Source organism: Acanthochromis polyacanthus, chromosome 16, assembly GCF_021347895.1.
Source record: "Acanthochromis polyacanthus isolate Apoly-LR-REF ecotype Palm Island chromosome 16, KAUST_Apoly_ChrSc, whole genome shotgun sequence".
Lineage (NCBI taxonomy): Eukaryota > Metazoa > Chordata > Actinopteri > Pomacentridae > Acanthochromis > Acanthochromis polyacanthus.
In genome coordinates, this window is record NC_067128.1 from 21,790,104 (window position 1) to 21,817,058 (window position 26,955).

A 26,955-nucleotide genomic window follows, 5' to 3' on the forward strand; every position below is an offset into this window, starting at 1 on the left:
ACATGAGTGGTTGATCTCCACATGATACAGTTTATGCTAAATCAAAATATACTATTGTTAAATATCTGATTAGTTGCCACGTTTCTAAATCTGTAGGTAGACACTAAGACAATTATCTTCGCAGTCTATTTTTTCCTGCTCTGGGTTGATCACTACAGTCAGTTAACCAATATTTAACTACATCTGCCCTACATTAGCATTACTTTGCTACTCTGCCAAAGAAGCGGAGCCTCGGCTGAGTTATGTGACGATCAGCATTGGTGTGTCTGTTTTCTGTTAGCAACATTATTCAAAAACAGACAAATGGATTTGGATGAAATTTTCAGAGAAGGTCAGGAATAACACAAGAACCAAGTGATTAGGTTGTGGCAGTGATGCGGCTTATAGTGTGGTTCCACGGATTTCTGAAAGATTTCTGTATCATAGCAAGATAGCACCCCGGCGTCACTGTAACTATGACTACAATTGAACACTATGTCAGCATGCCTACATGATTGAGATCCTACTACAAATCCACCGCTGCAGACCACCAAATGTAGCCGCAAGGGGACACAAGCCAGTGTCTTATTGTGCTCTGTATAAATACAGAGGGTTGTGGCAGGAAGGGCATCCAATGTAAAACTTTGGCCAAATCAAACATGCGAATCAAATGTATGACTTCCACACCGGATCGGTCGAGGCCCGGGTTAACAACGACCGCCATCGGTGCTGTCGACCTACAGGGTGCTGGTGGAAAATGGACTACTGTCGGTCGAAGAAGGAGGGGAGGAAGGTGTGTTCGTAGGAAGAGATAGAAGAGGAACACCAAGAGTCTAGGACTGAGAGCAGGGACTTTGAATGTTGGAACTATGACAGGAAAAGGTAGAGAGCTGGTTGACATGATGCAGAGGAGGAAGGTGGACATACTGTGTGTCCAGGAGACCAGGTGGAAAGGTAGTAAAGCTAGAAGTTTAGGAGCAGGGTTCAAGTTGTTCTATCATGGTGTAGATAGGAAGAGAAATGGAGTAGGAGTTATCTTGAAAGAGGAGTTTGTTAGGAATGTCCTGGAGGTAAAAAGAGTGTCAGATTGAGTGATGAGCCTGAAGCTAGAAATAGTGGGTATGCTCCACAGGTAGGATGTGAGCGGGAGGAGAAGCAGAAATTCTGGTTGGACCTTGATGAAGTGATGCAGAGCATCTCTAGAAGTGAGAGAGTTGTCATTGGTGCAGACTTCAATGGACATGTTGGTGTAGGAAACAGAGATGATGACAAGGTCATGGGCAGGTTTGGTGTCCAGGAGAGGAACGCAGGACAGATGGTGGTTGACTTTGCAAAAAGGATGGAAATGGCTGTAGTGAATACTTTCTTCCACAAGAGGCAGGAACTTAGGGTGACCTATAAGAATGGAGATAAGAGCACACAGGTAGACTACATCTTGTGTAGACGGTGTAATCTGAAGGAGATCAGTGACTGCAAAGTAGTGGTAGGTGAGAGTGTAGCCAGACAGCATAGGATGGTGGTGTGTAGGATGACCCTGGTGGAGAAGAAGATGAAGAGGGCAACGGCAGAGCAGAGGACCAAATGGTGGAAGCTGAAAAAGGAAGAGTGTTGTATGACTTTCAGGAAAGAGTTGAGACAGGCTTTGGATGGTCAGGAGGTGCTTCCAGATGACTGGACAACTACAGCAAATGTAATCAGGGAGACGGGTCGGAGAGTACTTGGTGTGTCATCTGGAAGGAAAGGAGATAAGGAGACTTGGTGGTGGAATGAGGAGGTGCAGGAGTGGATCCAGAGAAAGAGGTTAGCTAAGAAGAAGTGGGACACTGAGAGGACTGAAGAGAGTAGACAGGAGTACAGGGAGATGCAGCGTAATGTGAAAGTAGAGGTGACAAAGGCCAAACAAGGGGCTTACGATGACTTGTATTCTAGGTTGGAAAGTAAGGAGGGAGAGAGTGACCTGTATAGGTTGGCAAGGCAGAGAGACAGAGATGGGAAGGACGTGCAGCAGGTTAGGGTGATAAAGGATAAGGATGGAAGTGCGTTGACAGGTGCCAATAGTGTGATGGGAAGATGGAAAGAGTACTTTGAAGAGTTGATGAATGAGGAAAATGAGAGCGAACGAAGAGTAGAAGAGGTGACTGTTGTGGACCAGGAAGTAGCAAAGATTAGTAAGGATGAAGTGAGGAGGGCATTGAAGAGGATGAAGAATGGAAAGGCACTTGGTCCTGATGATATACCTGTGGAGGTATGGAAGTGTCTCGGAGAGGTAGCAGTAGAGTTTCTGACTGGGTTGTTCAACAGGATCTTAGATAGTGAGAAGATGCCCGAGGAATGGAGGAGAAGTGTGCTGGTGCCCATCTTTAAGAACAAGGGAAATGTGCAGAGTTGTGGCAACTACAGAGGAATAAAGCTGATGAGCCACACGATGAAGCTGTGGTAAAGAGTAGTTGAAGCTAGACTAAGGGCAGAGGTGAACATCTGTGAGCAGCAGTATGGTTTCATGCCAAGAAAGAGTACAACAGATGCAATATTTGCTTTGAGGATGTTGATAGAGAAGTACAGAGAAGGTCAGAAGGAGCTGCATTGTGTCTTTGTAGATCTGGAGAAAGCTTATGACAGGGTGCCCAGAGAGGAACTGTGGTTTTGTATGAGGAAGTCTGGAGTGGCAGAGAAGTATGTTAGAGTGGTGCAGGACATGTATGAGGACTGTAAGACAGTGGTGAGGTGTGCTGTAGGTGTGACAGAGGAGTTCAAGGTGGAGGTGGGACTACATCAGGGATCAGCTCTGAACCCCTTCTTGTTTGCGATGGTGATGGACAGGATGACAGACGAAGTTAGACAGGAGTCTCCATGGACTATGATGTTTGCAGATGACATTGTGATCTGTAGTGAGAGCAGCGAACAGGTGGAGGAGAAGCTAGAGGCATGGAGGTCTGCCCTGGAAAGGAGAGGAATGAAGGTTAGCCGCAGCAAGACGGAGCATCTGTGAGTGAATAAGAGGGACCCAAGTGGAAGAGTGAGGTTACATGGAGAAGAGATCAAGAAGGTGGAGGGTTTTAAGTACTTATAGGGTCAACAGTACAGAGCAATGGAGAGTGTGGAAAAGAGGTGAAGAAGCATGCACAGGCAGGCTGGAACAGCTGGAGAAAAGTGTCAGGTGTGATGTGTGATAGAAGAGTTTCAGCTAAAATGAAAGGAATGGTTTACAAAACTGTGGTGAGACCAGCCATGTTGTTTGGTCTGGAGACAGTGAAATTTGGTAGAGGTGAAAGCTCAGGAATGAGTACGTCAGAGGGACAGCACATGTTAGAGGCTTTGGAGATAAAGTCAGAGAGGCCATACTGAGATGGTTCGGACATGTCCAGAGGAAAGAGAGTGAATATATTGGAAGAAGGATGCTGAGTTTCCCACTGCCAGGCAGGAGGCCTAGAGGAAGACCAAAGAGGAGGTTTATGGATGTGGTTAAAGAGGACATGAAGGTAGTTGGTGTGAGAGAAGAGGATGCAGAAGACAGGGTTAGATGGAGGCAATTGATTCGCTGTGGCCACTCCTGAAGGGAAAAGCCGAAAGGAAAAGAAGAAGAAGAAAACCACAAATTAAAAAAAAAAAAAAATCATCCATCGGAAATCAAACAACTGAGCAGCCTTGGTGGAATACTACTTTTCTTGTTATTTAATTTGATGCTGTTTACTGAGGTGCTGTTCTGAGACTAGACTGACAGAATCCATTCACAGCTGCTGTTGTTGGTAATTTAAATTCTGCTGATGCTGGTGGTCTAGTTTGTGCTCAGTCTAATGCCTTACAAGCATTAAATCTAGAGATTGCATGCACAAACAATATTTCATGAAAGGTAATTTGCATCAGGAGAAGTGTCTCACAGAACAGAATTGAACCAAAGTGGATAAAATGTTTATTTTTTAAAATTCAGGCTTTTATTGACAGCAACTGTATCAGCCCTACCTCAAATATAGAAATTTTGTTCTGTGTAATGGTTTTATATTACTATTTAAAACTTGTTTAGTAAATTTTATGACTGAGCACGAGTGTCCATTCATCCATTCTCTATACAACGCTTTATCCTCGCTCGGGTCGCGGGGGTGCTGGAGTCTATCTCAGCTGACGCGGGCAAAGGCTGGGGACACCCAGGACAGGTCGCCAGTCTGTCACAGGGCTACATATACAGACAAACAATCACACACACATTCACACCTACGGGCAATTTAGAGTATCCAATTAACCTCAGCATATTTTTGGACTGTGGGAGGAAGCCGGAGTGCCCGGAGAAAACCCACGCATGCACAGGGAGAACATGTAAACTCCATGCAGAAAGATCCCAGGCCCACCCCGGGATTTGAACCGGGGATCTTTTTGCTGCAAGGCAAAAGTGCTAACCACTGCGCAACTGTGCAGCGAGCACGAGTGTTTAAATTTTTATTTATTGGATTTTTCTCCTGTCCCCGTTTCACCTCTCTACCAAATTTCATCATATTTGGTAATTTTTGTGTAATCCTGCTTACAGTGAAACAGACATATGGCACTGGAAACATGACTTTTCTGAGGAGGCATAGCGTCAGCTGAGGTGGTAAATTTTTTATTTTTTTTTTTTAAATACAAAAAGGTCAAGGAATTCCCTGACATCCCTCACCGTAGTCTGTGTTCTCAGGCTCCCAACAGTTGGATGGCCAGAAATACGGTGCCTAAGGGGGAAACAAAGTAAAAATGTGTGAATCAGAAGTCATGATGCATTGCTACTGATTGTCTGCTGAACCTGAAAGACCACAATCTATGAGTCAGAACAATCTGACTAAAGTGCAGTGATGAACATGACCTTTATAAGACACTTGTTTGCCTCTGAGACACAGCAGTGCACATGATTGCCTTGCTCTGCTATGTAAGCAATCAAAATATTTTTATTATCAGGATTGAATGGATTAAGAACAGCTGACTGCCAAGACTTTTCTAGCAGTAAGAAGCACCCTAGGGTTGCTGCAGAGGCGTTAAAGTACTGCAGCAACACAATGAACAAAAAAAGACGCCTGGAGAATAACAAAATGGGAAGACAGAACAAGAAAACGAGCAGGTGAGGAACAGATGCTGACAGGACTTGTTATTTGATATAACTTGCGCGGTCAGCTTTACAAACATTTGTATTTTTTTCAATGAGAAGAGATATGGCGTGATGGTAATTGTTATGATTTTCCTATTTTCTTTTTGTCTTGCACTTCATTTGCCTGAATAATGAAATGCTAATGAGTGGTGATTATCCTTAAAGCTTTTGTGCTGAGGCTGACGACCCTCCTCCTTCTTCTCCTGTCTTCTTTTCTTCTTTGCTTTGGAGGAGGAGAACCAAGGTCAAAGCACAGCGATGTGCACTGCTGTCTGCTTTAAATAAACTGGTCCTCCTGCATTGGTGAAGATTCAGCCCTTCAAACAGAAGATGCTACATGAAGATCATCCCAATCTCATCAAGTGCTACCTTGCCATTCCTGAATTGAGAATTTGAATACATTGTTTCCTTTTTCTTAATTAGTGAATTCAGGATAAAACAAGCTGCGTAGAGGCTCTGATGGTACTATCAGCCAGAAAATGTCCTTGAGTTTCTTTCTTGTGCCTTGATGAGATTAATTGTGGTACACTATCCTACTACACTATGCAGTTTGTCAGGCCTTGGTAGTTGCCTTCTCGGCCTGAACTCAGACTTGCTTCCCCTGCTCGCTTGATGAATATTTGAACAGATCAGCATTAATTTTTAATACGGTCACAGGATCCCAGCATTGTACAGAAGAAGTTGGAGACAGCGAACAGGACTTTTGTCACCAAGATCGACAGAGAAAGTAATCTTCAGTGACTGATTAAGATATCTATGGAGCCCATGTAAATGCCCCAGCTACCAGATGAACCTTTAAGTCTGATCAAGACTTTTTAGTATCTCACACAATAATTGAGAATGAAGAGCAGGAATTAGTGTAAGATGTGTGATACAATAGAAGCAGAGCAATTTTAGGTTCTTGGAGGAAAGACACAGTACTTTAATCTGTTTACGATAACAGACGGTGCTGGGAATTCTTGCTTATTAGACAATAAATGTCTTTCTACTGGAATTCAGGATAGATGGGCACAAAGGATAGTTATTGTGTAATTATTTCAATGATTTCAAGACATATCGTAAAGACAAAGGATGAACAACAGCCCGTTTCATCCTTTGTCTTTCTACTGATGTGTATAGAATCCGAAAGCTTTAACTGCAGTGTTAACTCTTAGTGCACCAACACAATGACTAATGGTAGTCAGTGGACGTAGCTCAAATTCTATGAAGACTGAGATAATAGGACAGTGGGTATCTGGTATACTACAGTGAATTTTACACTGAAGATGAGGATGTTAGGAAATGACTGCTACTTGACAAGGGCATCAAGATGGCAGAAACATGGCATTTCTTGTCCTTTGCAAGTTTATCGATCAGCATCGTCTTGTCTAAGTTTAACCAGCTAGTGCAGAGCCCTACACAGCAGTTTGTTTAGGTACCTGAAATAGTACCTGTCTTCCCCCCTAAAAAACAACACTGAAGTATATTTTGCAGGAACTGTTCTAGCAATTGCACTATACACAAAGGCAATCTATTAAACACTAAAGTTTTGGAATATTTAAAATAGTGACATGATAATGAGTCAAAGTAAAAGTCACTGAAGTTACCAACATTCCTACATTAAGGGACATTAACTGTCAACCAAATGATGGACTGACCAAAACAAGAGAACACTCAACTAATCTATCTAATGATGGCACATTACAAGTGTCTAATGAGAAATCTTTACGCCTCACCCAAGTTAATCTGCTGTGACTGAATGTTTCAAAATGACTGGAAATAAAATAAATATCAAAATATATGCCCTACCGTTCAAATGTTTAGGGTCACCCAAACAATTCCATGTTTTCCATGAAAACATAATTGCACAAGGGTTTTCTAATCATCAAATAACTTTTCAACACCATTAGCTAACACAATGTATCATTAGAGTGATGGTTGCTGGAAATGGGCCTCTGTACCCCTAAGTAGATATTCCATTCAAAATCAGCTGTTTTCAGCTAGAATAGTCATTTACTACCTGAAGAATGTCTAGACTGTATTTCTGATTAATTTAATGGAATGTTCATTGAAAAAACTGTTATCCTTTCAAAAATAAGGACTTTTCTACGTGACTCCAAACTTTTGAACGGTAGTGTCTATAAATACGAAACCTAAACACAGAGTTCCTAAAAGCAAATTCTCATGGCACTTATTAGGTACAGAGAATCAGTCATGAACTATCTGAAAAGTTAATGGCACTGCTTCTCCTGTAGCCTCCTCTGGGTCTTTATCCCTTTTGTGTTCCTGCTCACCTGAAAACGGTAGAAAGTGCCATCATCTTTGAGGGAGAGGACGTGGTCTGAGATAGGGAAGAAGTACCCCTGAGCTGCAATGAGACTCCCAATATGCATGGCCTCAGCTATAAGAGGAACAGAGAAAATCACAGGAGGCTCCTCACTACAGAACATCCACAATACATCACACAAAGCTTATTCAGTAGAAAAAAATGCACACAATGATATCAAATTCAACACACATGTAAGTGATAGACTGGAATAAGATAAAATACAGTAAACCAGCTGCCACAATCAACAATCTTCAGAACATGATGATTTTGAAGTTGAAGATTTGGAGAGTTACCACAAATGTATATATTTTTACACTGTCAGTTTAAATCTTTGAATATAAATTGGACTTCTTCAAAAAGATTCTGAGCCAAGGTGGTTGGGATGACTCAGTGATTGATTCATTGTCCAGGACGTGGGCTACTGGACCAACAATAAGCACTGCTCTCCCACCACCATGCCATGGATCAGGTCAACTAAACAACAAATTCACACGAAAATGTAGTTGCTATTTTTAATACAACTCTAGTTTGCTTCTTTTCTTGTTCAGTTTGTGTTGTTTCAGCACTGCTTTCCTCAAAACTTTTAATACTTAATTATCTGCTGCTAATCTTTGACTTTCTGTAACTGAGTGAGTCAGTAGAAATGATAGAAGCTGATGCAAATACCAACTGTAAACTTGTGTATATTGTAAACAAACCAATCAATATTAATAAAAATTAATGAAAAGCTAGAATAGTTTCCTAAAGAAGACTTACAGCACCTCCCACACACTGTGTCTGACCTTTTAATGAGTTGGACTGCTGTTGTTCAGAAACTCACATTATCCATTTTTTACTGAGTTCTCGACATAAGGATAGCTGTACTCTGTATATCATGTTGTACAGTGATATAATTTGTAGTGGTTAACAACCACAATAAGGACGCTCATGCCTTCAAATCAATGGTTATTTCTCGATAATCTGAATCTAAACTGGGAAATGCTGCACCCACTGAATCTTTTGCTACAGCTGTACAGGATTTCTGCTTACACAGGAGGCTGTAGCCTTAAGCTTTGTATGGCACAGTACAGTCTGGTGTCATTTTCGAGAACATACCTGGATCCTCAATGGCCAGGTCCTTTATCAGCCACTGTACAATATCTGTACCTGAATCAGGTCAGACAAGGAGAAACAAATGACACTTAGACTACCGTTCAAAAGTCTGGGGTCACCCAGACAATTTCATGTTTTCCAGGAAAACTCACACTTTTATTCATATGCTAACATAATTGCACAAAGGTTTTCTAATCATCAATTACCCTTTCAACATGATCAGCTAATATAATTTACCATTAGAACACAGGAGTGATGGTTTCTGGAAATGGGCCTCTGTACCCCTATGAAAAAAACAGCTGTCTCCAGCTAGAATAGTCATTTACCACATTAACAAGGTTTGGACTGTATTTATGATTATTTTAATGTTATCTTCATTTAAAAAAAAACTGCTTTTCTTTCAAAAATAAGGATCCTTCTACGTGACCCCAAACTTTTGAACGGTAGTGTACATGGTCAACGGTTACAAACAAATTTTTTTACATCATTTAAAGCAAAATGTAAACTGACTTTCCATTTCCATTACCCTTCCACAATAAATGAATAAATACAATGAAGGGAATAGACTAAGAGTGATAGAACAGAAGACAGCAGGAAATGTGCAACAGAAAACATCTTGTTAGCTTAGTGGCTTTAGACTAGATTATCTTCTTTCAAAAAATATTTCAAAAACAAGCCATTCAATCGAGAAAAAAATGAATCTTTTTTACAATTTCATCAGATGCAATAAATGTGAGAAGAGCCAACTAAATAACATCATTGCTCAAATGTAAATTTATCTCATACCAGTGTTGCTCAGGAGATGAATGTTTAGAGACTTCACATGACTTTATGTAATAGGTCTGCTAGGTAAACATCCTTAAAGGCCTTTTTATTACAGTGGAGATAGAGCATCATCTCATTTGTGCTTCTCCTCTACTTCCTGAATGGAGTGGTGTTTACCTTCCCATCAGTCATTAGTTTCCTGGCCATCGGCACTCAGCTGCAAATATTTCGGCTCCTGCTCTGCACATCTATCTGCTGCTATAGTAATTGTGTTTATTGATATGCTCTGCTTATGGCATATTGGGGTAATGCATTTTCCATAAATGAGGAGGCTGGGAGAATACAGGGAGAATTTTAATAGCCTTACTTTGTTTTCATCATTTGTTTGGGGAATGTGAAAACCTCCCAGTGTGATTCCAGCCCCTTAAAGTGATTTCAATTCTCAGTCAAAGCGATTACAGCCAGAAAGCGAGCTGGCTAACATCTGTCCCTACCTGTCAGGTTCAGCTAGCTATAAATGATTTTATAATTTAAGATTTTCAAAGTTTATTTCTAAATTATGAACATGCTGTGTGTTTTCACCTTTAGGAAGTTCAGTACACTGATACCTGCAGTTTCAGCTCTACTGAGACAGTTGGGAGCTGATTGCCTTGCTTAAGGGCACCTTGACATTGGGAGGACAGCATTATTCCTTCCATTTTCACATTCACAATTGTTTTTCCAAACATTTAATCATATGTTGTCTTCCCACTTTACCTTCAGCTACTCTTCAGTGAACCATTGCGGAAGAAACAGAGCAGCACTGTCAACAGAGTGAAATGCAGCCACTACACATATTGTGATTTGGATGTGGGACTGTGACTCAGCTGGAGATCCAGGCTGTTTAGCTTCCCCAACACTATCACAATCTAAGAAAGTGGTGATGATTAGTGCAGCATAGTTCACAACATGGCTTTCGGATGTTTACTCAGATCTAATTTCAAGATTTCGTTCAGGGAATATGAAAATGCTTTTTGTTGCTGAGAGCAAAAAGAGAAGATTGAGATTGCTGTCATATGTATCCATTTATGAGGCCACAGTCAGTTGATAGATAACTTAGCTAGCAGAAAGACTAGCTAGCTTCTGTTTAAATAAGAGAAAATAAGTTTACAAGCAGCCCTAAAGCTTCATAATCATAAAATTTATTTCACTTGTTTAATCTGAGTGTAAACACAACACTTTGATATTTTAAAGGAGGTCATCGTGGACTACAGGAGGTCCAGGAGGACAGAACACTCTCCTCTCTTCATTCAAGGGAAAGCGGCTGAGCCTGTTGACAACATCAACTTCCTGGGAGTCCACACTAGATCTGACCTGACCTGGTCCCTGAACACAGCTCACCTAATAAAGAAGGTTCAACAAAGACTCTTCCTCCTTAGGAAGCTGAAATGTGCTGATCTCTGTCCTCAGCTCCAGATAAACTTCTACAGAGCCACAATAGAAACCATCCTCTGTCTCATTATACGCGGGTCAGGTCCAGAGGAAGGCCCGGCGTATCGCCGCTGACCCCATTCACCCAGGAAATCGACTGTTTGTTCCATTTCCTTCAGGTAAAGGGTACAGAAACATAAAAAACTCTCACTTCCAGACTGAAAAACACCTTTTATCCCAGAGCTGTCCAATCCATTTCCCTCTGCACACACAAACAGACACACTATGTGCAATAAAGAATTGAGTCTTGCACTGGACTGTACTTTACCATCCATCCTACTGCTCATTTTGCACAGATTACATATTTATATCCTCTGAGTACTTTATTTTATATACTTTTTTTCTATTTTTTATCTGTAGCTGGGAGTCACCAATCAAAATTTTGCTTTGTGAAAACATAATGACAATAAAGATTCTTGATTTTGTATCATTCTTCTAAACTCTTGATAAGAAAGCGAATAAACACATATTCCAAAATGTCAAATCAAAGTAATTTCCCTGAATGAAATAGCCTGAAAACAAGAGACTAAAGTTGCATCTTGGAGCTTTTCAGAAACATGGAGGATCTCAGCATATTTCCATGACCTCCTTTTACTTTCACTCATCTCTGTTCCCCAGGCACTCACTGTCCATCACTGGTGCACTTTCACAACTAATGTTTGTACATTGCAGGGTCTGTCACTGTCAGTCTGACATCTCCATGTCATTTTTCCTCCAATTCTTACCTGTAACAACACTTGGGATTTTGGTCATAAAACTTTTGACAGTTCTGATAGGCACACCCTCTGTCTCATCCTGGATGCGAGTGATGATGTCTTCAATCTATAGGAGAAAGATAGAGGGCAGACAGAGAGACAGAGACGATAATTTAAAAAGACAACTCAAGTTGTGTGTTTTTTTTTTAATGCAAAAAAGCGGCTTGTCGCTGCAACTTTTTTTTTATTTGTGGTGGATTATGGAGATCTTTTGTACATGAATGCTTCTGGTCAGTGTCTTTGTGAATGGTTGACACCGTTTACCATGCTCCTCTGAGGTTTGTTACGAATTGTAAAGTGTCAACACACTGCGAGTTATGCTCTCGGGTGGGATGGCCAGCTTTAGCCACCCAAAGGATCCATCATTGGTATACTTTCATATCTAAGGCAATACTTGGACTATTGCCCACCTACATTTATTCTCTAATTGCACAGAAAAGTGCTGATCTTTACTTTCTCCATTCACAAGATCATTTGATACTTTCAGTTCCATATGCCTGTACAGAATTGGGTAAAAAGGTTTTGTTTACTCTGCACCTTTTGAATGGAACATATTGCAGAAAAAAATGGAAATTAATCAAATTAATCTCATTGAGTGCTCTACATTCCAAACCGCAAGTTCTTGAGGCTGACTCCACAACATGCACTTGTTTTTCATAACTTGGTTGGAAATCAAATCATTATTTGTTTTTTGCTCGTGTTTTAATTATGTCTTTTCAGCTTTTTCCCCCAGACAACCCACATCAGGTGAACACAATGTTTAGTTTTAATTAGAAGTACTTCATTCTGAAGAAATAGTCCATATTTCTACTGTCTCCAGTCTGGTCTGCGAGCCCCGGCCTCACTGGGCAAGTGTTTCTCTTCTCACAAATTCCAATTAAATCCATTTCTATATTTAGGCTGTGAATACCAATAAAAGATCTGCCAGCATCTTGTCTTGTCTGCATTTTATTGTAGTATTTTGTGTTATTGCAGAGTCTGTCTCGCTCAGACTCTGCATCTTTTTACTTCAACCCCTGCATCCTTTGTGTCCTCATTATTCCAAATTCCTGAGAGACTTGTAATAATACTGTGGTGACTCATGTTTACTCCATCTCTTCAGTCCATTGCAGAGAACCGCACTTTCATAAGCTGCCCCCTTTCAAGGAAGCTGCCTGTGAAATGAGGCATATCTAATGTCTGTTCAGATTCTCAGTCAGCCAGATCACAGCATTCCTAACAGCTTCAGCAGTGGGCAACTGGACTTCTCTTTTTAGTTCTTTAAAGTGTTCCACCTTCAATCCATAAAGCTTCAAAAAAGAGGACTATTATTTCTTTCCAAGGCATCACTTTAATATTTTATGTTCTGGAAAACTGCTACTGGACAAAATATTTTCAGTGATGGATGAGCAGGTGTAACTACAACAATAAAAAAAATCTCACTGAGTCACACGTGAATGATATAAGCAGGATTTCAGGTTTAACACGACAGCATATGCCTGTGGCCTATTATCACAACTTCTCATATGTTAAACGAAACACTTTTCACTCGAGTAATAAGATTAGAGTTTGATTCACTCTGGTTTTAATTGCAAGGTTGACACCCTATCTCTGCACAGATGCTGTTTTTGTTCGCATCAGAGAGTGGGAAGGGAGCCTATCTCAGCTGAATTAGGGCGAAGGCAGTGAATACACCTTGACAGTCTATCACAGGGCTACATATAGTGACAAACAATCACACTCACATTCACACCTATGGACAATTTAGAATCACCAATTAACCTCAGCATGATTTTTGACTGTGGGAGGAAGCCGAAGAACCCAGAAAACCCACACTTGCACAGGGAGAACATGCAAACTTCATGCAGATAAATCCTAGGCCCAGGTCGGGACCCAAACTGGGGCTCTTCTAGCTGCAAGGCGAAAGTGCTAACCAACAAGCCACTGTGCAGCCTAGACTCATACATACTTTACTTAATATACAATGCATGACATATAGAATGAACAAAAGTTCTGTGATATATTTAAACAAAATGAAACTATCATAGAAGTGCAACAACACTGAGATAATTTGCCAGCGTTGCTTAGTGTTACGATCCAACCTCTAGGGTGGCTGGATGCAACAAAATAACCAGAATGTGATCGGTTCAGGTAAAGGGATTTATTGCTTCATGGCAAATGGAACATAAAAATGATAACAACGAAGACAAAACTGGTGGATGTTGCCAAATCAAGGAACAAAATATAACAGAGTTTGTAACTAAGCTAAACACAAACAAATCAACTAAACTCCCTAGCCAAACTGAAATACAGGAACAACACCTACCACGAGTATGAAAAACTAATGCAAAGAGTACAAAAACAAACTAAACAAAACTGGTGCCTCACACTGACATACTGAACACACAGCTCATGAAGACTCTAAACACAAAACAGCTCCTTCAATAATTGGCGGACTGCTAACTGGAGCATTAGTCTCCACTGAGACTGTAGACTCTACACCAAATTAGCAGCTGACAACAGGAGCTCGAAGTGTCTATAGTACCCACCACAAGTATCTACAAACCAAATGACATCACAGAAATACAAACAAGATATCACTCAGAGAGGGACCAGGGCAGATTGGTCACACATACCAGCCTACACTAATAGCTTGGTTGCAGGTATATACTCTGCAGGTGTGGTAATGGCTGTGTCTGGTTGGTTAGAGGTGGAGGGAAACTGGATGGTGGCCCAATCAGGAAGGTCAGGAGGTGGGGAGAACAAGGCTGCAGGCTGTCTATTCCGGAGTCATCAGTTGGAATGGCTGGCAGCTGGGGTTCCAGAGAGGCTCTGAAACCAGCCACAGCTGAACCCACACAAGCAATCCCCCACACAAAGGCCTAACAGGAAACCACCCCTGAAACCAGATGGCACACAAATACCTGTGGCCGTAACACTTAGCTAGTGTGTTTTTGTTGAATCATGAATTATCTTATGATATGTCAAGTCAAGTCAAGTCAAGTCAGTTTTATTTGTCAGTTACTTCACATGCATTAAACATACAAAGGAATCGAAATTGCATTCCCCCCTGTCCCATACGGACAAGTGTAAAGACAGGACAAACAATAAATTGCACAGTCACAACAGAGCACACAAATTAGACAAATTAGACAAAGAAAATAAATGATAAAAAAATGCTAATAAAGGCACTGTGGTTCTTATAAGAGACAAGATAAGATAAAGATTAGTAGTGTACTGAGAGGTAGGTTTGTTGTGCAAGTAAGGTATGTCATGGAATACATAAACTAAAGAAGTACAAACTAAAAAAAGATTAAAAAGAATTGTAATTTCCAGCATAGAGACCTCAGGGACCAGGCACAGGGTGAGAGAGGTTAAAGCTGGCAGTGAATTAATCTCTTTTACAAGAACAACAGAAGCAACAGCATCATATTGGAGCGGGCCTGTGTAGTTTAGTTCAACAAATGAAAGGTGATGTTTTTTGTTGTTTTTTTGTTTTTTGCACACTGCATGACCATCAGCAATTTTGAACAATGTCACAACTTGGTAGGCTTTTTGAAAACATTCATTATAAAATACAATGTTCTGAACTAAATAACTGAGAGATTACTTCCATAGTGCCCTCGTGTTCTGGAGTCCATCAGCTCATATTGAGATAGATACAAACCTTAACCTAAGTAAAGCTGAAGACTAAAACCTAGACAGATGTGCTGCAGGATGAAATCATCCATCCATCCATCCATCCATCCATCCATCCATTATCTGTACACCACTTAATCCTCTGTAGGGTCATGAGGGGTTGGAGTCTATCCCAGCTGACTTAGGTGAAGGCAAGGGACACTCTGAACAGGTCAACAGTCTATCACAGGGCTACACAGAGAGACAAGAAAGCACACTCACATTTACTCCTACGGACAACTTAACCTCAGCATGTTTTGGATGTGGGAAGAAGGTGGAATACCCAGAATAAATCCACATTGCACAGGGAGAACTTGCACGCAAACTCCAGAAAGATCCCAGGCCAGGATGCAAACCAGGGATCTTCTAGCAACAAGACAATGGTGCTATCCATATAGAAGATCTATATTTAGGAGTTTTTTCTATAGCAAATAATCCCCTACATCTAGCTTCATATTTACCATATAAATATGAAAAGTATCAAACTGAAAGTGAATATTTCCCAACCTGCTGTCAAACTATTCTTGTGAGTCTTGGCTCATGATGATAACAGACTATACTTCAGCCAAGGTGTTCTTTTTGCCAGCAAAGTACATTTTTCTGGGACAATACCAGCAAATAGTAAAGAAAGAAAAGCTCAAAAACACATCTCGTTCACTTGCCAGCACAGGTGTTTTCAACCAGTCTGAAGATCTGAACAGAAAAGCCTTTTGCTTTTATCTCTCTGGCCATCAGACTGTTGTCACCTTGTTCCTCTGTTGCTGAAAGAAATAGATCCTGGCCGTCTGCCAGAAGCAAAGGCACAGGCTGCTTTGAGCTACACTTCAAAATCAGTATAATAATGTAATTCTAACAAGACCTTGATGGTGTGTGGAGACAGATGTTCCCATGTCTTTAATGGCTTCCACTGCCATGAACAATATACTCTTGCTCCACTAATCTAAATAAGTATCACATCAATATTATTGCAGGTTTTAACTACCACACAATATTCACAAAGAAACAGTTTGAAAACACACAAATGCCACTATTTTAATGGAAAAGAAAGTGGGGACATTAAACACCTCATTTCTTGTGTGTCAGAGAATATTTGAAATTACAGAACAACACATTCACAGGTGCAGTGTAATAGCATTACAAACCAGCCTGCTTTCAGTGAAAGTGTTGGATTATTATGCATACTAGTTGACATCGATGATAGCCACTATGGTTGAACAAACAGAAGAAAAACCTCCAAAATATAATCACTTTCCCGATGACATCAAGAGGACTCCAGAAGTACCACAACAACAGTCACTCAGCAGTAACAAATTGACATCTCACTGAACTACAGCTACATAGTTCTATCCAAATCACTGACTGTTTAAACAAGACTATAGCAGGTTTCCAAAATGTTTTTATTTAAGCACTTGACAGACAGGGAACTCTCATATACACAGAAATAAAATGTGCATTCATTGTAGCCAGACTTTTTTCAAATTGAATAGCTAGACTTGATGTTTCTTGAAATATCTGTATTGATTTTTCCCTACAGTCATTTACCAATGTAATTCCTCCTGGGACAGATCATGTCACTTTTACCATGTGTACGAGTGTCTCATGACAGACACAGAACAACTGCATAATTCACATTGTTTAATTATATATATATGTAACTGTTACTTATTTAAACCAACAATTCAGAAAAGTTTGTTACCTTGCTGACATGTTTCGACAGCTTCTGCTGTCTTCCTCAGAGCGTCATCGGACATTTGGTGACGTGTCCTTTTTTATCACATGGTCGATTTGACAGATCTGTCAGAATCTGTCAAACCGACCACGTCTCCCGCCGTCTGGTGGTCTCCGGAGGATGGTGTCCCAGGTGTGCGAGAAACCCACACATACGGACCAGTACCTCCTCTGGACATCAGAACATCCCACAGCACACAAACTTTTGGTAGTTAGAACACACTATGAACGGACTAATATCATAACGGACGATAAAGACAGACAGGAGGAGGAAAACATATCAAGAATGCACTTACAAACTGCCAATATCAGACATGGGCTATAACCAAAGGAAAACAACAAGCAAGAACCAAAGAGAAAAAACAAAAGGTAGCAAAATCAAAACACACACAAAAATTGGATAATAAAAATAAGGACTTATTCACCATTCCATATATCCGTGGGATAACGGAACCAACACAACGTATTATGAGAAAATATAACATCAACACAGCAGTAAAACCACATACAAAACTCCGGCAGCTGTTAGTCCATCCCAAAGACATAATAGACCCCGACAATAAATGCAACATCATCTATGAAATACCGTGCAAATCATGTACCAAACGTACATTGGTGAAACAGGCAGGTCATTCAAAACAGAAGACGGAACACCAAACAGAAGTTCAAAAGGAAACAACTGGATGCTTCACAAGAGCACAAAAAGAGCAGCAGAACAGAAAATAAAAATCAGCCATCACAGATCACTGCAGAAGACAAAATCACATTATGGACTGGGACGGGGGGAGGATTATAACTTCCGAGACTAATAAGCAGAGATGATGGATCAAGGAAGCCATTGAGATCAGAAAGCAGGCGGGCCCACACCATGAACCGGGACGAGGGGGCCTACATCCTCTCGCCACCTGGACACCATCCTCCGGAGACCACCAGACGGCGGGAGGCCGTGGTCGGTTTGACAGATTCTGACAGATCTGTCAAACTGACCACGTGATAAAAAGGACACGTCACCAAACGTCAGATGACGCTCTGAGGAAGACAGCAGAAGCTGTCGAAACATGTCAGCAAGGTAACAAACTTTTCTGAATTGTTGGTTTAAATAAGTAATAGTTTCGTATAGTATATAACGACAAAATGAACCTAATACAACTATATTTATTATGTCTTGTTGAGTCGTATAAATCCAGTTCAATATATTTTTGTTTCCCTCAATTCAAGATATCTATGTCATCCTTTTAAGATATTTTTTAAATTAAGTTTTAATAAGTCAGAATGATGCTGAGATTTCTTGAACTGGAATTAGCTAGCTAAAATGTAATTTTGATATCTTAATAAAAGTCTGACCAGAAGAAATGATATTACAGATATCTATAGTTCCTTTGAAACTACAGCAAGGGGAAAATGTAGGATTGATGATTTTTAGGCCTACTGGCACTGCAACTGGGCTGAAAACCCTGTATTTTTAGATAACATTACTCCACAACTGCAAATCAATGTTCTGAGCCCATCCAGACTTACTCATCGGTCCATAATCCTGCCTGGAGAAAAACATTCACAATACACTGGAATTTCAACCACATGTCTCTGATGATTGATGCTTTTGAAATTAGTAGCTAATGCTTTAAAATAATGCTTTATCTGTTTAGAAGTTGTATTTACTGATAAAGACTGTGCAATCCATTAGTAAACACTTGGAAGGTTGTATAGCATGCAGGCTAATTACATGTTTATGATAAACTCTAGAGAACTAAAGAATGAAGATTTTTCTTTGACATTATTAAATTTATATATTATCATCTTGAATTAAAATGATACTGCATGAACACAATTTCAGACCATTATGTTCACTCTATAATTTGAATGTCCTCTCCTGTCCACTCCTGCAAACATTCATGTTTGACGACACCCGCAAAGTATAGAGTCCAGTTGATTTTGTCTTCTCCATCTGACAGGGAAAATATGTTATTTTACTGTATGGTATTAGTCAATGATAACATCGCAGAATTACAAATAGAGCCAAAACATTTTGAATTACAAAGGACAGAAAGTGAACACTTCTAACATTTCTCAATCCGCTGTTTAATATGTGCTTCATCTTGCGGCAGACATCACTCCGACCAAGAACAGAGCAGGTGTCATCTCAACCTAGTGCTCATTGTAACTGCACATTTTTAAGTCAAATTCAGCAGTGACAACTGGGGGAGATTATCTTGATGTCTGACTTGCCTCGTCATGCTCCTGTAATGTATATGTGACAGATGGATTTTAATAAAGAAGCTACTGGTTTCATAAATAAGCAACACAAAATGGAAATTCATCTATAAATTGAATATCATGTAGGAAAAAAACTGAAAAAAAGAGTTGAATATTCTAATTTTTATTCTATACTCTTGAATATTAAAAGCAAATTATAAAAATCTGATCTTGTAAAAGAGGTTAAAATGCATGTTTGTACAGATGTAAACATTTAGGCAGGGATAGAGGAGAGTTAAGATTAAGACAGTCATTATGTTGAAGGTTCTCATTCGTTTCACCTGTTTTTTGGCTGTTAACATGTAGTGTAGCCAATAGAGTAAAAGTATATCAAAGTACCAAAATTTTGCAGTACTTCAATGAAAAGTATATTAAACCCATTATTGGTAGGAGCTCGGCTGGCTATTAGGAGCTAGAACTGCTGGCTCGACTCAAAAATCCTTGATGCGATGGGCGATCATGATGTTGTCTCGGCTGTACTTATACTTCAGTTATTCCCGGCGGGGGGTGGGTTGGACCAATTATCAGTTAGCAAATATGAAGATTTATTTAACTTCCATTGTAGTGACTGCTGAGATATCAGTAAGTTATGCAAGAGTTTCAGAAATGGAAATGGGCTAAAGCATCTTGAGTCAGTCACTCCACTCCTGGGAAGAAGCCACAATAACTCACAGCTGAACCCACAACCTGGCATGCACATGCACATACATGCAGAGGAGGTCAACAAAGTACAGCTTCTTGTAAATAGATGCTTTTGAAATCCCTGACCCCGAAACAGCTGCAATTAGCTTTGGTTGGCACAACGCGAGATCTGTGGGAGAGGAGGTTGACAGGGTTGTTACTGTGGCTATAATGAAGCTGGTACAAATCCTGCTGAGAGAAAAAATGTCAGCCATAACCCTGAGGAGTGGGAACTTACAGTGCAGTGAAAAAGTATTTGCGTCCTTCTCAAATTCCTATTTTTTTGCAGATTTTCCCCCGTTAATGTTTCAGACCATCAAACAAATGTAAATATTAAACAAAGATAAAAGTAAACAGAAAATGCTATTTTTAAGTGATGATTTTATTTATTAGGGACAAAACTATTCAAAGCTACCTGGCCCTGTGTGAAAATGTAATTGTTCCCTAAACCTAATATCTGGTTGGGTCACCCTCAGCAGCAACAACTGAAATTAAGCGTTTTCTGGCAGTGAGTTTTTCACATCTCCATAGAGTTATTTTAGCCCACTCTTCTTTGCAGAATTGTTATAGTTCAGCAACACCGGAGGGTTTTCCAGCATGAACAGCCTTTTTACTCCACCAAGGAATGCAGTGGAGTTATGTGATGATTGGTCTACGTTTGTCTACAGGGTGTCCCAAAAAAATGTATACACACTTTAAATAATTGTAAACTAGGTGTTTATTATAATTCATTACATTTTCAGCATGTAAAAGAATTTACAAACATCATTCTATTGTTTTGTCACCTCCTGTTCTCAACAAACTGATGTCCATTCTGCTCCAGACACTGCCGACAACGCGAAGCGATGGAATAGCACACATCATGAAACAATTCCCTTGGTATTTGCGTGCATTCATGTTCAACGGTTGCTCACAATTCAGTGACGGCTGCAGGTCTCATTGCGTAGACTTTGTCTTTTAGGTATCCCCATTAAAAGAAGTCTAATTTCTCCACACTGAGGCACTATCTACGGGTGAGACTCGGGGAATAATGTCTGGCAAGACTCGTGTGAAAGATAATGTAAATTGTTCTGCCTCGGAAGCTTCCCTGGGAAAGAAAATCGGGACTCACTCGTCCAAAGACAACAAGCCGGAGGCTAGCGAGCAGGAGTCGGCGGCAAGCTTGGCTCCTTGCTCAGTAACTAGCCTAGTATCCAATCCGGCTGCTATCAACATGGACATTCTCATTGAGATCCGTGAGCTGGACAGGAAAATGAATACAATAGACGAGTCCATGGGCAACCGTTTGGAGTCTATTGATGGAAGTTTGATTGATATTGAAATTAAAGATTGATATTAAAACTTCCAACAACATTGGAAAACTCCATCAGCTGCCTTTGGGAGCGGACTACAAGTTTAGAGACTCAGGTTGATAAGGCAGAATCACGAATTTCAGCATTGGAGGATGAAACAGATGAGCATAATTCCAAGTGGAAGTCATTGGAAAAGATGGTGACTCTTTTGAAACAGAAAGTTGACATTTTGGAAAATGACCAACGAAGGAAGAATCTGAAGATTGTCAACTTCCCAGACAACATCGAAAAGGATATGACACTTTCACTATTTCTACAATCCATACTTCCAAGATGGTACAGTTACCGATAGACTTTCCCTCACTGGATATTGAATACGCACAGAGACGAACTGGATCCAACATCGGTTCTCCCGGTAAGACTGTCTTTGTGCGTTTTTCCCGTTCGGTGCAAAGAGATGCATTATTAAAGCTGCTATGAACAAAAAGGCTATCCATTATGAGGGCTCTACTCTGCGGTTCTATTCTGATGTACCGGTGGATATTTTGCGAAGATGGTGTGAGTTTGACTCGGTGAGAAAGACAATGATTTCCCACAACATGTACCGAGGATTTGCATACCCGGCTCGACTTAGATGTCTCCATGAGGGACAATTCCACCTCTTCGACAGCCTTACTTCCACAGCGGAATTTCTGAGGTCTATTAATCTGGAGACCTCATCTGTGTGAACGATGAAGTGGAGATTTTGACTTAATTGAAGCTATTCCTGGACTGAGAGGGTACGGTTATGTACTTATGCAAACTAAGCGTGAGTAATAATTCTCAATATGTGCCTCTACAATCTGAGCATGGACTAATTTAAGTTTTAGCCTTGGAACTCTGCCATGGATGACATTTTTGCCCAGTCTCTTCCCTTTTGTAGTAGCTGGGTACCACATTTGGAGAAAAAAAGAAATTACCTCCTCTAAACAGGGTAGTTCCAAGATCCCAACCCCACAGTGACAGTTAAACACGCTGCCAGATCGATGAAAATCTGGCTGAAGGCCAACTCCAGAACCAGCAGACATGACGGGTAAACAAGGCAGCCATCTCAGGGTTGAATATTTTTATTGTTAATTTAACAGTTTGATTGAGTTGAACTCATGTAAATCTTTACTAGTGTTTTTTTTTTTTTTTAGATGAATGTTTCAAATTATTTTTAGCAGTGAAAATAGTATTTTAACACATTACAAAGAAAACAGAAAACAGGTGCATTACATTTTTATCCATTTCTATGATTCAAAATTGGGGGTGTAATTCATCTACTGATGGAAAGAAAGCTTAAATATACTTGGGGAGAATTGCATTGCATAAATTGAGAAGCTTAGAGATCTGGGGAGGTAAAATAAATTATTCAACTAGTCTCAAGAGACCATTGGCTAATTTAGCTCTTTCCAAGACTACCTCAGTACATTTACATATTACATTCATGAAATCCTTTACAATCAATTGATTGCAGCATACCCATCTGTGCTTTAAGTGGCACTTGCATGCTGGAGAAAAAATTCTCAGACAGAAGGTCAAGTGCCAACCAAAGTAAAAGGAAATGGGAGATTGTGTGAAAGACATTCTATCCAAAGAGCTACAATTTGCCAAAAACGATAATTATCATTAAACACCGTTATGTTTTCACACAATCAATGAGCTGAAGAAAAAGTTACTTCAGTTTTAGGTGGGGCTAAGATATCAGTGCATAAACGAGCACTCCTTGAATATGACTTTTCATTGCAGGAACATGTGAGAAATTTAAAAAATAACACAAAACTGCTGTGTGAGTCTCGATGCTGATGGGTTAAACTCATAAAAGACAAATGCTAATTGTGTAAACTCAGAGAAGACATAAATTAACTTGTTTCTGCCCTTTTTGATGTTAAATAGCAGTGCTCTCTTTGCCAACTATGTAAAATACACCACTGAGGTGAACATAACATACCTCCACTGTTCTATTTCCTACAAAGTCCTAAAGGATGTAATGCATCTGTGCTTGTACTTGAGTCTCTGTAGGTTTAGAGATAACAGTGGTTTGAGTTGTGTGTGTTACCATGTATAGAATGGTTTAGTGTGCGCTTGAATGTGTGTCGGTGTAAGTTTAAATGTCATTTGAGGTAACGGTTCCTTCTGAGACCAGCTTTCCTTTTGATAGAGCACCTTTCCTCCCCTGCAGTTTCCTGCATCCCACAGCTACTGCTTAGAGATCTCTGCACTGCTGCAGATATCACATGGCTCCCTGTAGAGCAGATCACAATCAGGCTGAATTTTAAGATTAGACTGCCAGGGGTCATTCCAGGGATAACTCTGTGTTTGCATTTTTATTGTATCACTCTGCACTCTATGCTGGCATATTTTATATTGCTGAGGAGGACTGTAGAATTGTCTTTTTTTATGTGTGTCATTGTCAAGAGTATTATTCACAGCTCTACCGTAAAGCCTCTGAGAATAGAGACCTGGCAGAGATTCGCTCAGTATTTTAATTTTTCAGTAACACTTCATGAAATGTTTTTATAAAATGTATTTTATGAAGTTATGAATGTATATTAAAAGGGCATTACAAACACAGTTTCATTACCATAGTTGCAATGTAATATGTTGCTGTATTATAATGTGAAAAGCTGAATGTAACATTCTAATACATTTTGTTACAATACTAGACACATTTCTTTAAAAAGGATTTAGAGTATTTTTATGTATCATTTCTTTACAACAAATACTATATAGATCATTCACACTTGTCATCCGGAGGCACCTGACCCGCTGGCGATTTTCCAACGAAGCAATTCCCATGCGCAAAACCCGTCTGAGCCTGACCTGAATCCCGGATCTGCTTCCACGTTTCCTCGGCTTTCTCCTTTTACCCGGAGTGTGAGACAGCAGCAGGTACACAGGTGAGTCGGAAGGGCAGATAAAGGGCGGGGGAAAAGTTTCTCTGTACTGATCCCAGCCATTGACAAAGTTCTCCATCGATTTTTTAATCCGGAAAAGTGATCCACGATCATAACTCCAAACAGCAGAGACATAGCCATCCGATATATGAACTGGTATGACCAAACACGTTGCAAAAACAACCATTAACATACGAAACATGAGCCGAGCAGCGGCGAGGCCAAACACAGGCGCCATCTTGCTGACTAATGATTCCCAATCCCGCTTCAGTTTGGTGACACTAAAGTCGTGTCGCCATCACTGATTCAGATTGGTCTTTTAAATGCCTGCTCCATAAAAAAGAAATCTTTTATTTTGAATGATCTTTTTATTAGACGAAGTCTTGACTTCTTGTTTATTACAGAGACTTGGCAGAAAGATGGGGAGTTTATCCATCTGAATGAACTTTGTCCTGACGGCTGCTCGGTGTTTGGGACGCCCCGCCCTTCCCGTGGTGGAGGCCTTGCTGTGGTCTACAGGGACAGCTTCTTTTGTAAAGTTATGGATTCTCAAACTTTCCCCTCTTTTGAATCACAGTTGCTAAAAGTTGGGTCTTCAAATCCATTTTATTGTGTCTTGGTTTATCGCCCACCTGGCTATGCTTCTAACTTCTTAAATGATTTTTGTGTATTTTTAACTACAATTATAAAATTGGAGAAGGTTTTAATACTTGGAGATTTTAACATCCATATTGATGACAGCAAATGTCGCCAAGCAGAGAAATTTTTAACAATGATTGAAACTTTTAATTTTGACCATCATGTCTCTGGACCAACGCATAAGGAGGGCCATACTTTAGACTTAGTGTTTTCACTTGGCCTAAATATTGAAAATCTTTGTGTTGAGGATGTTCACATGAGTGATCATAGTTTTATTTCTTTTCAGTTGATTCTTACTCCTGAGCCTGTACCTCCCAAGATGAGAATAAGGAGGCGGCTCATTACTGGAAATACTGCAGATAGTTTTTCTGCTTTGTTTGATTCTAATTTGCTCCTGAACTATCACGATGTAGATAGTCTCACTCTCGGCTTTAACAGATACTGCGAATCCATTTTGGACCAGGTTGCACCCTTTAGATCTAATTTGGTGTCCAAAAAACCCGTATGCCCCTGGATAAATGATTCTGTTCGCGAAATGAAAAGACTTTGCAGAAAAACAGAGCGCCTTTGGAAATCCTCTCGACTTGAGGTTCATAGATTACACCTCAGGGGTCTTTTGTCTTCTTTGAACAACATGATAACTGAGGCCAGATCTGATTATTTTCGGAAGCTGATTACTGTTAATAAGAAAAGGCCACAAGTTTTGTTTGACACAATCAACTCTATTGTATCCCCGGCTGCTCCGATTACACCTGTGTTCTGTAAGGCAGATTGTGATAATTTTTTAACATTCTTTACCGGCAAAATCCAGGTTATCAGGGACAAAATCCAAATGTCATCCTTTACGTATCCTGCTGTTACTGAGCATGTAACATTTAAGTGGTCCTCCTTTAAGCTGGTATCCCAGGATGACATTTTAGCTTTTGTATCCAAAATGAAGCCTTCGTTTTGTTCTTTTGATACCTTGCCGTGTAAACTTTTTTAAATTTGTTTGATGTGATTGGTCCATGGATTACTAAATTGACAAATATGTCCCTTTCCAGTGGTGTTTTTCCTTCTTGCTTTAAGCATGCAATTGTCGAACCTCTTCTGAAGAAAACCAATCTAGATCCGGGGGAGCCAAAAAATTATAGGCCAATATCCAAACTGCCGTTCATGTCCAAAGTTCTTGAGAAGGTTGTTTGTGAGCAACTTATGTCCTTTCTTGGGAAAAATTATATTTACGACACTTTTCAATCAGGTTTCCGCAAACAACACTCGACGGAGACAGCATTGTTAAAAGTGTCTAGTGACATTTTGATGTCTGCGGACCATGGCAAATGTACTGTTTGGGTGTTGTTAGATCTTTCTTCAGCTTTTGACACAGTAGACCATGACATCCTGTTAACTCGACTTCGTGATTTTGTTGGCCTTTCAGGATCGGTCCTGGCCTGGTTTTCCTCGTATCTGTCAGGCAGGAGTTTTAGTGTCCTTGCAAATCAGTTCCAGTCTGTTTCTACTGACCTTCGGTGTGGAGTGCCCCAGGGCTCTGTTTTGGGCCCAATTTTGTTTTCTCTATACCTCCTCCCTTTGGGAATGTTAATTCAAAAGTTCAGCGACGTTTCATATCATTTGTTTGCTGACGATATCCAGCTTTACTGTTCCTTTAAAGTTTCTGAGATTCATAAATTGAACTCATTATTAACTTGTCTTTCCGAAATTAAAAAATGGCTGGGCGCAAATTGTTTGAGTCTTAATGACGAGAAAACTGAAACATTGGTGTTGGCTCCTGATGATGCCATTGCAGGGATCAATCAGTACCTATCTAATTTTAATTTGTCAGGAAAATCGAGTTTCCGGAATCTTGGTGTTATCTTCGACAAAGACATGTCTTTAGAACACCACTCAAAGCAGCTGACAAGAAATTGCTTCTTCCAATTGAGGAAAATCTCTAAACTTAGACCAATGGTATCTAAAAATGACCTTGAGTTGATAATTCATGCTTTTGTTTCTTCTCGTTTGGACTACTGCAACAGTCTGTTTTCATGTCTTGACAAAAATGAGCTTTCTCGTCTACAGCATGTTCAAAATGCTGCAGCAAGGTTATTGACTCGTACAAATAGGCGAACTCATATTACCCCAGTCTTAAAAAATCTTCATTGGCTTCCAATCCAGTATCGTGTTTATTTTAAAATTTTGGTGTTAACTTTTAGAGCCCTCCATGATCAGGCTCCTGTCTATATCAGAGATCTTGTGCGTCCTTACGTTCCCTCCCGGACGCTGAGATCATCTGATCAAATTCTTATTGCGGCTCCCCGAACCAAGTTTAAAA

The 26,955-nt window shown here is 40.1% G+C and overlaps 1 protein-coding gene across 2 annotated transcripts in view; it reads right to left on the reverse strand.

Moving 5' to 3' along the window:
• rgs6 (regulator of G protein signaling 6) overlaps positions 1–26,955 on the reverse strand; it is a 174,855-nt gene that overhangs the window by 27,038 nt on the left and 120,862 nt on the right. For both annotated transcript variants that reach the window (XM_051960918.1, XM_051960919.1), the window contains exons 3-6: positions 11,447–11,543; positions 8,490–8,540; positions 7,360–7,466; positions 4,625–4,676 (exon numbers count right to left, since the gene is read on the reverse strand). In XM_051960918.1, the coding sequence (XP_051816878.1) occupies positions 4,625–4,676; positions 7,360–7,466; positions 8,490–8,540; positions 11,447–11,543 (307 nt within the window). The remainder of the gene's footprint in view (positions 1–4,624; positions 4,677–7,359; positions 7,467–8,489; positions 8,541–11,446; positions 11,544–26,955) is intronic.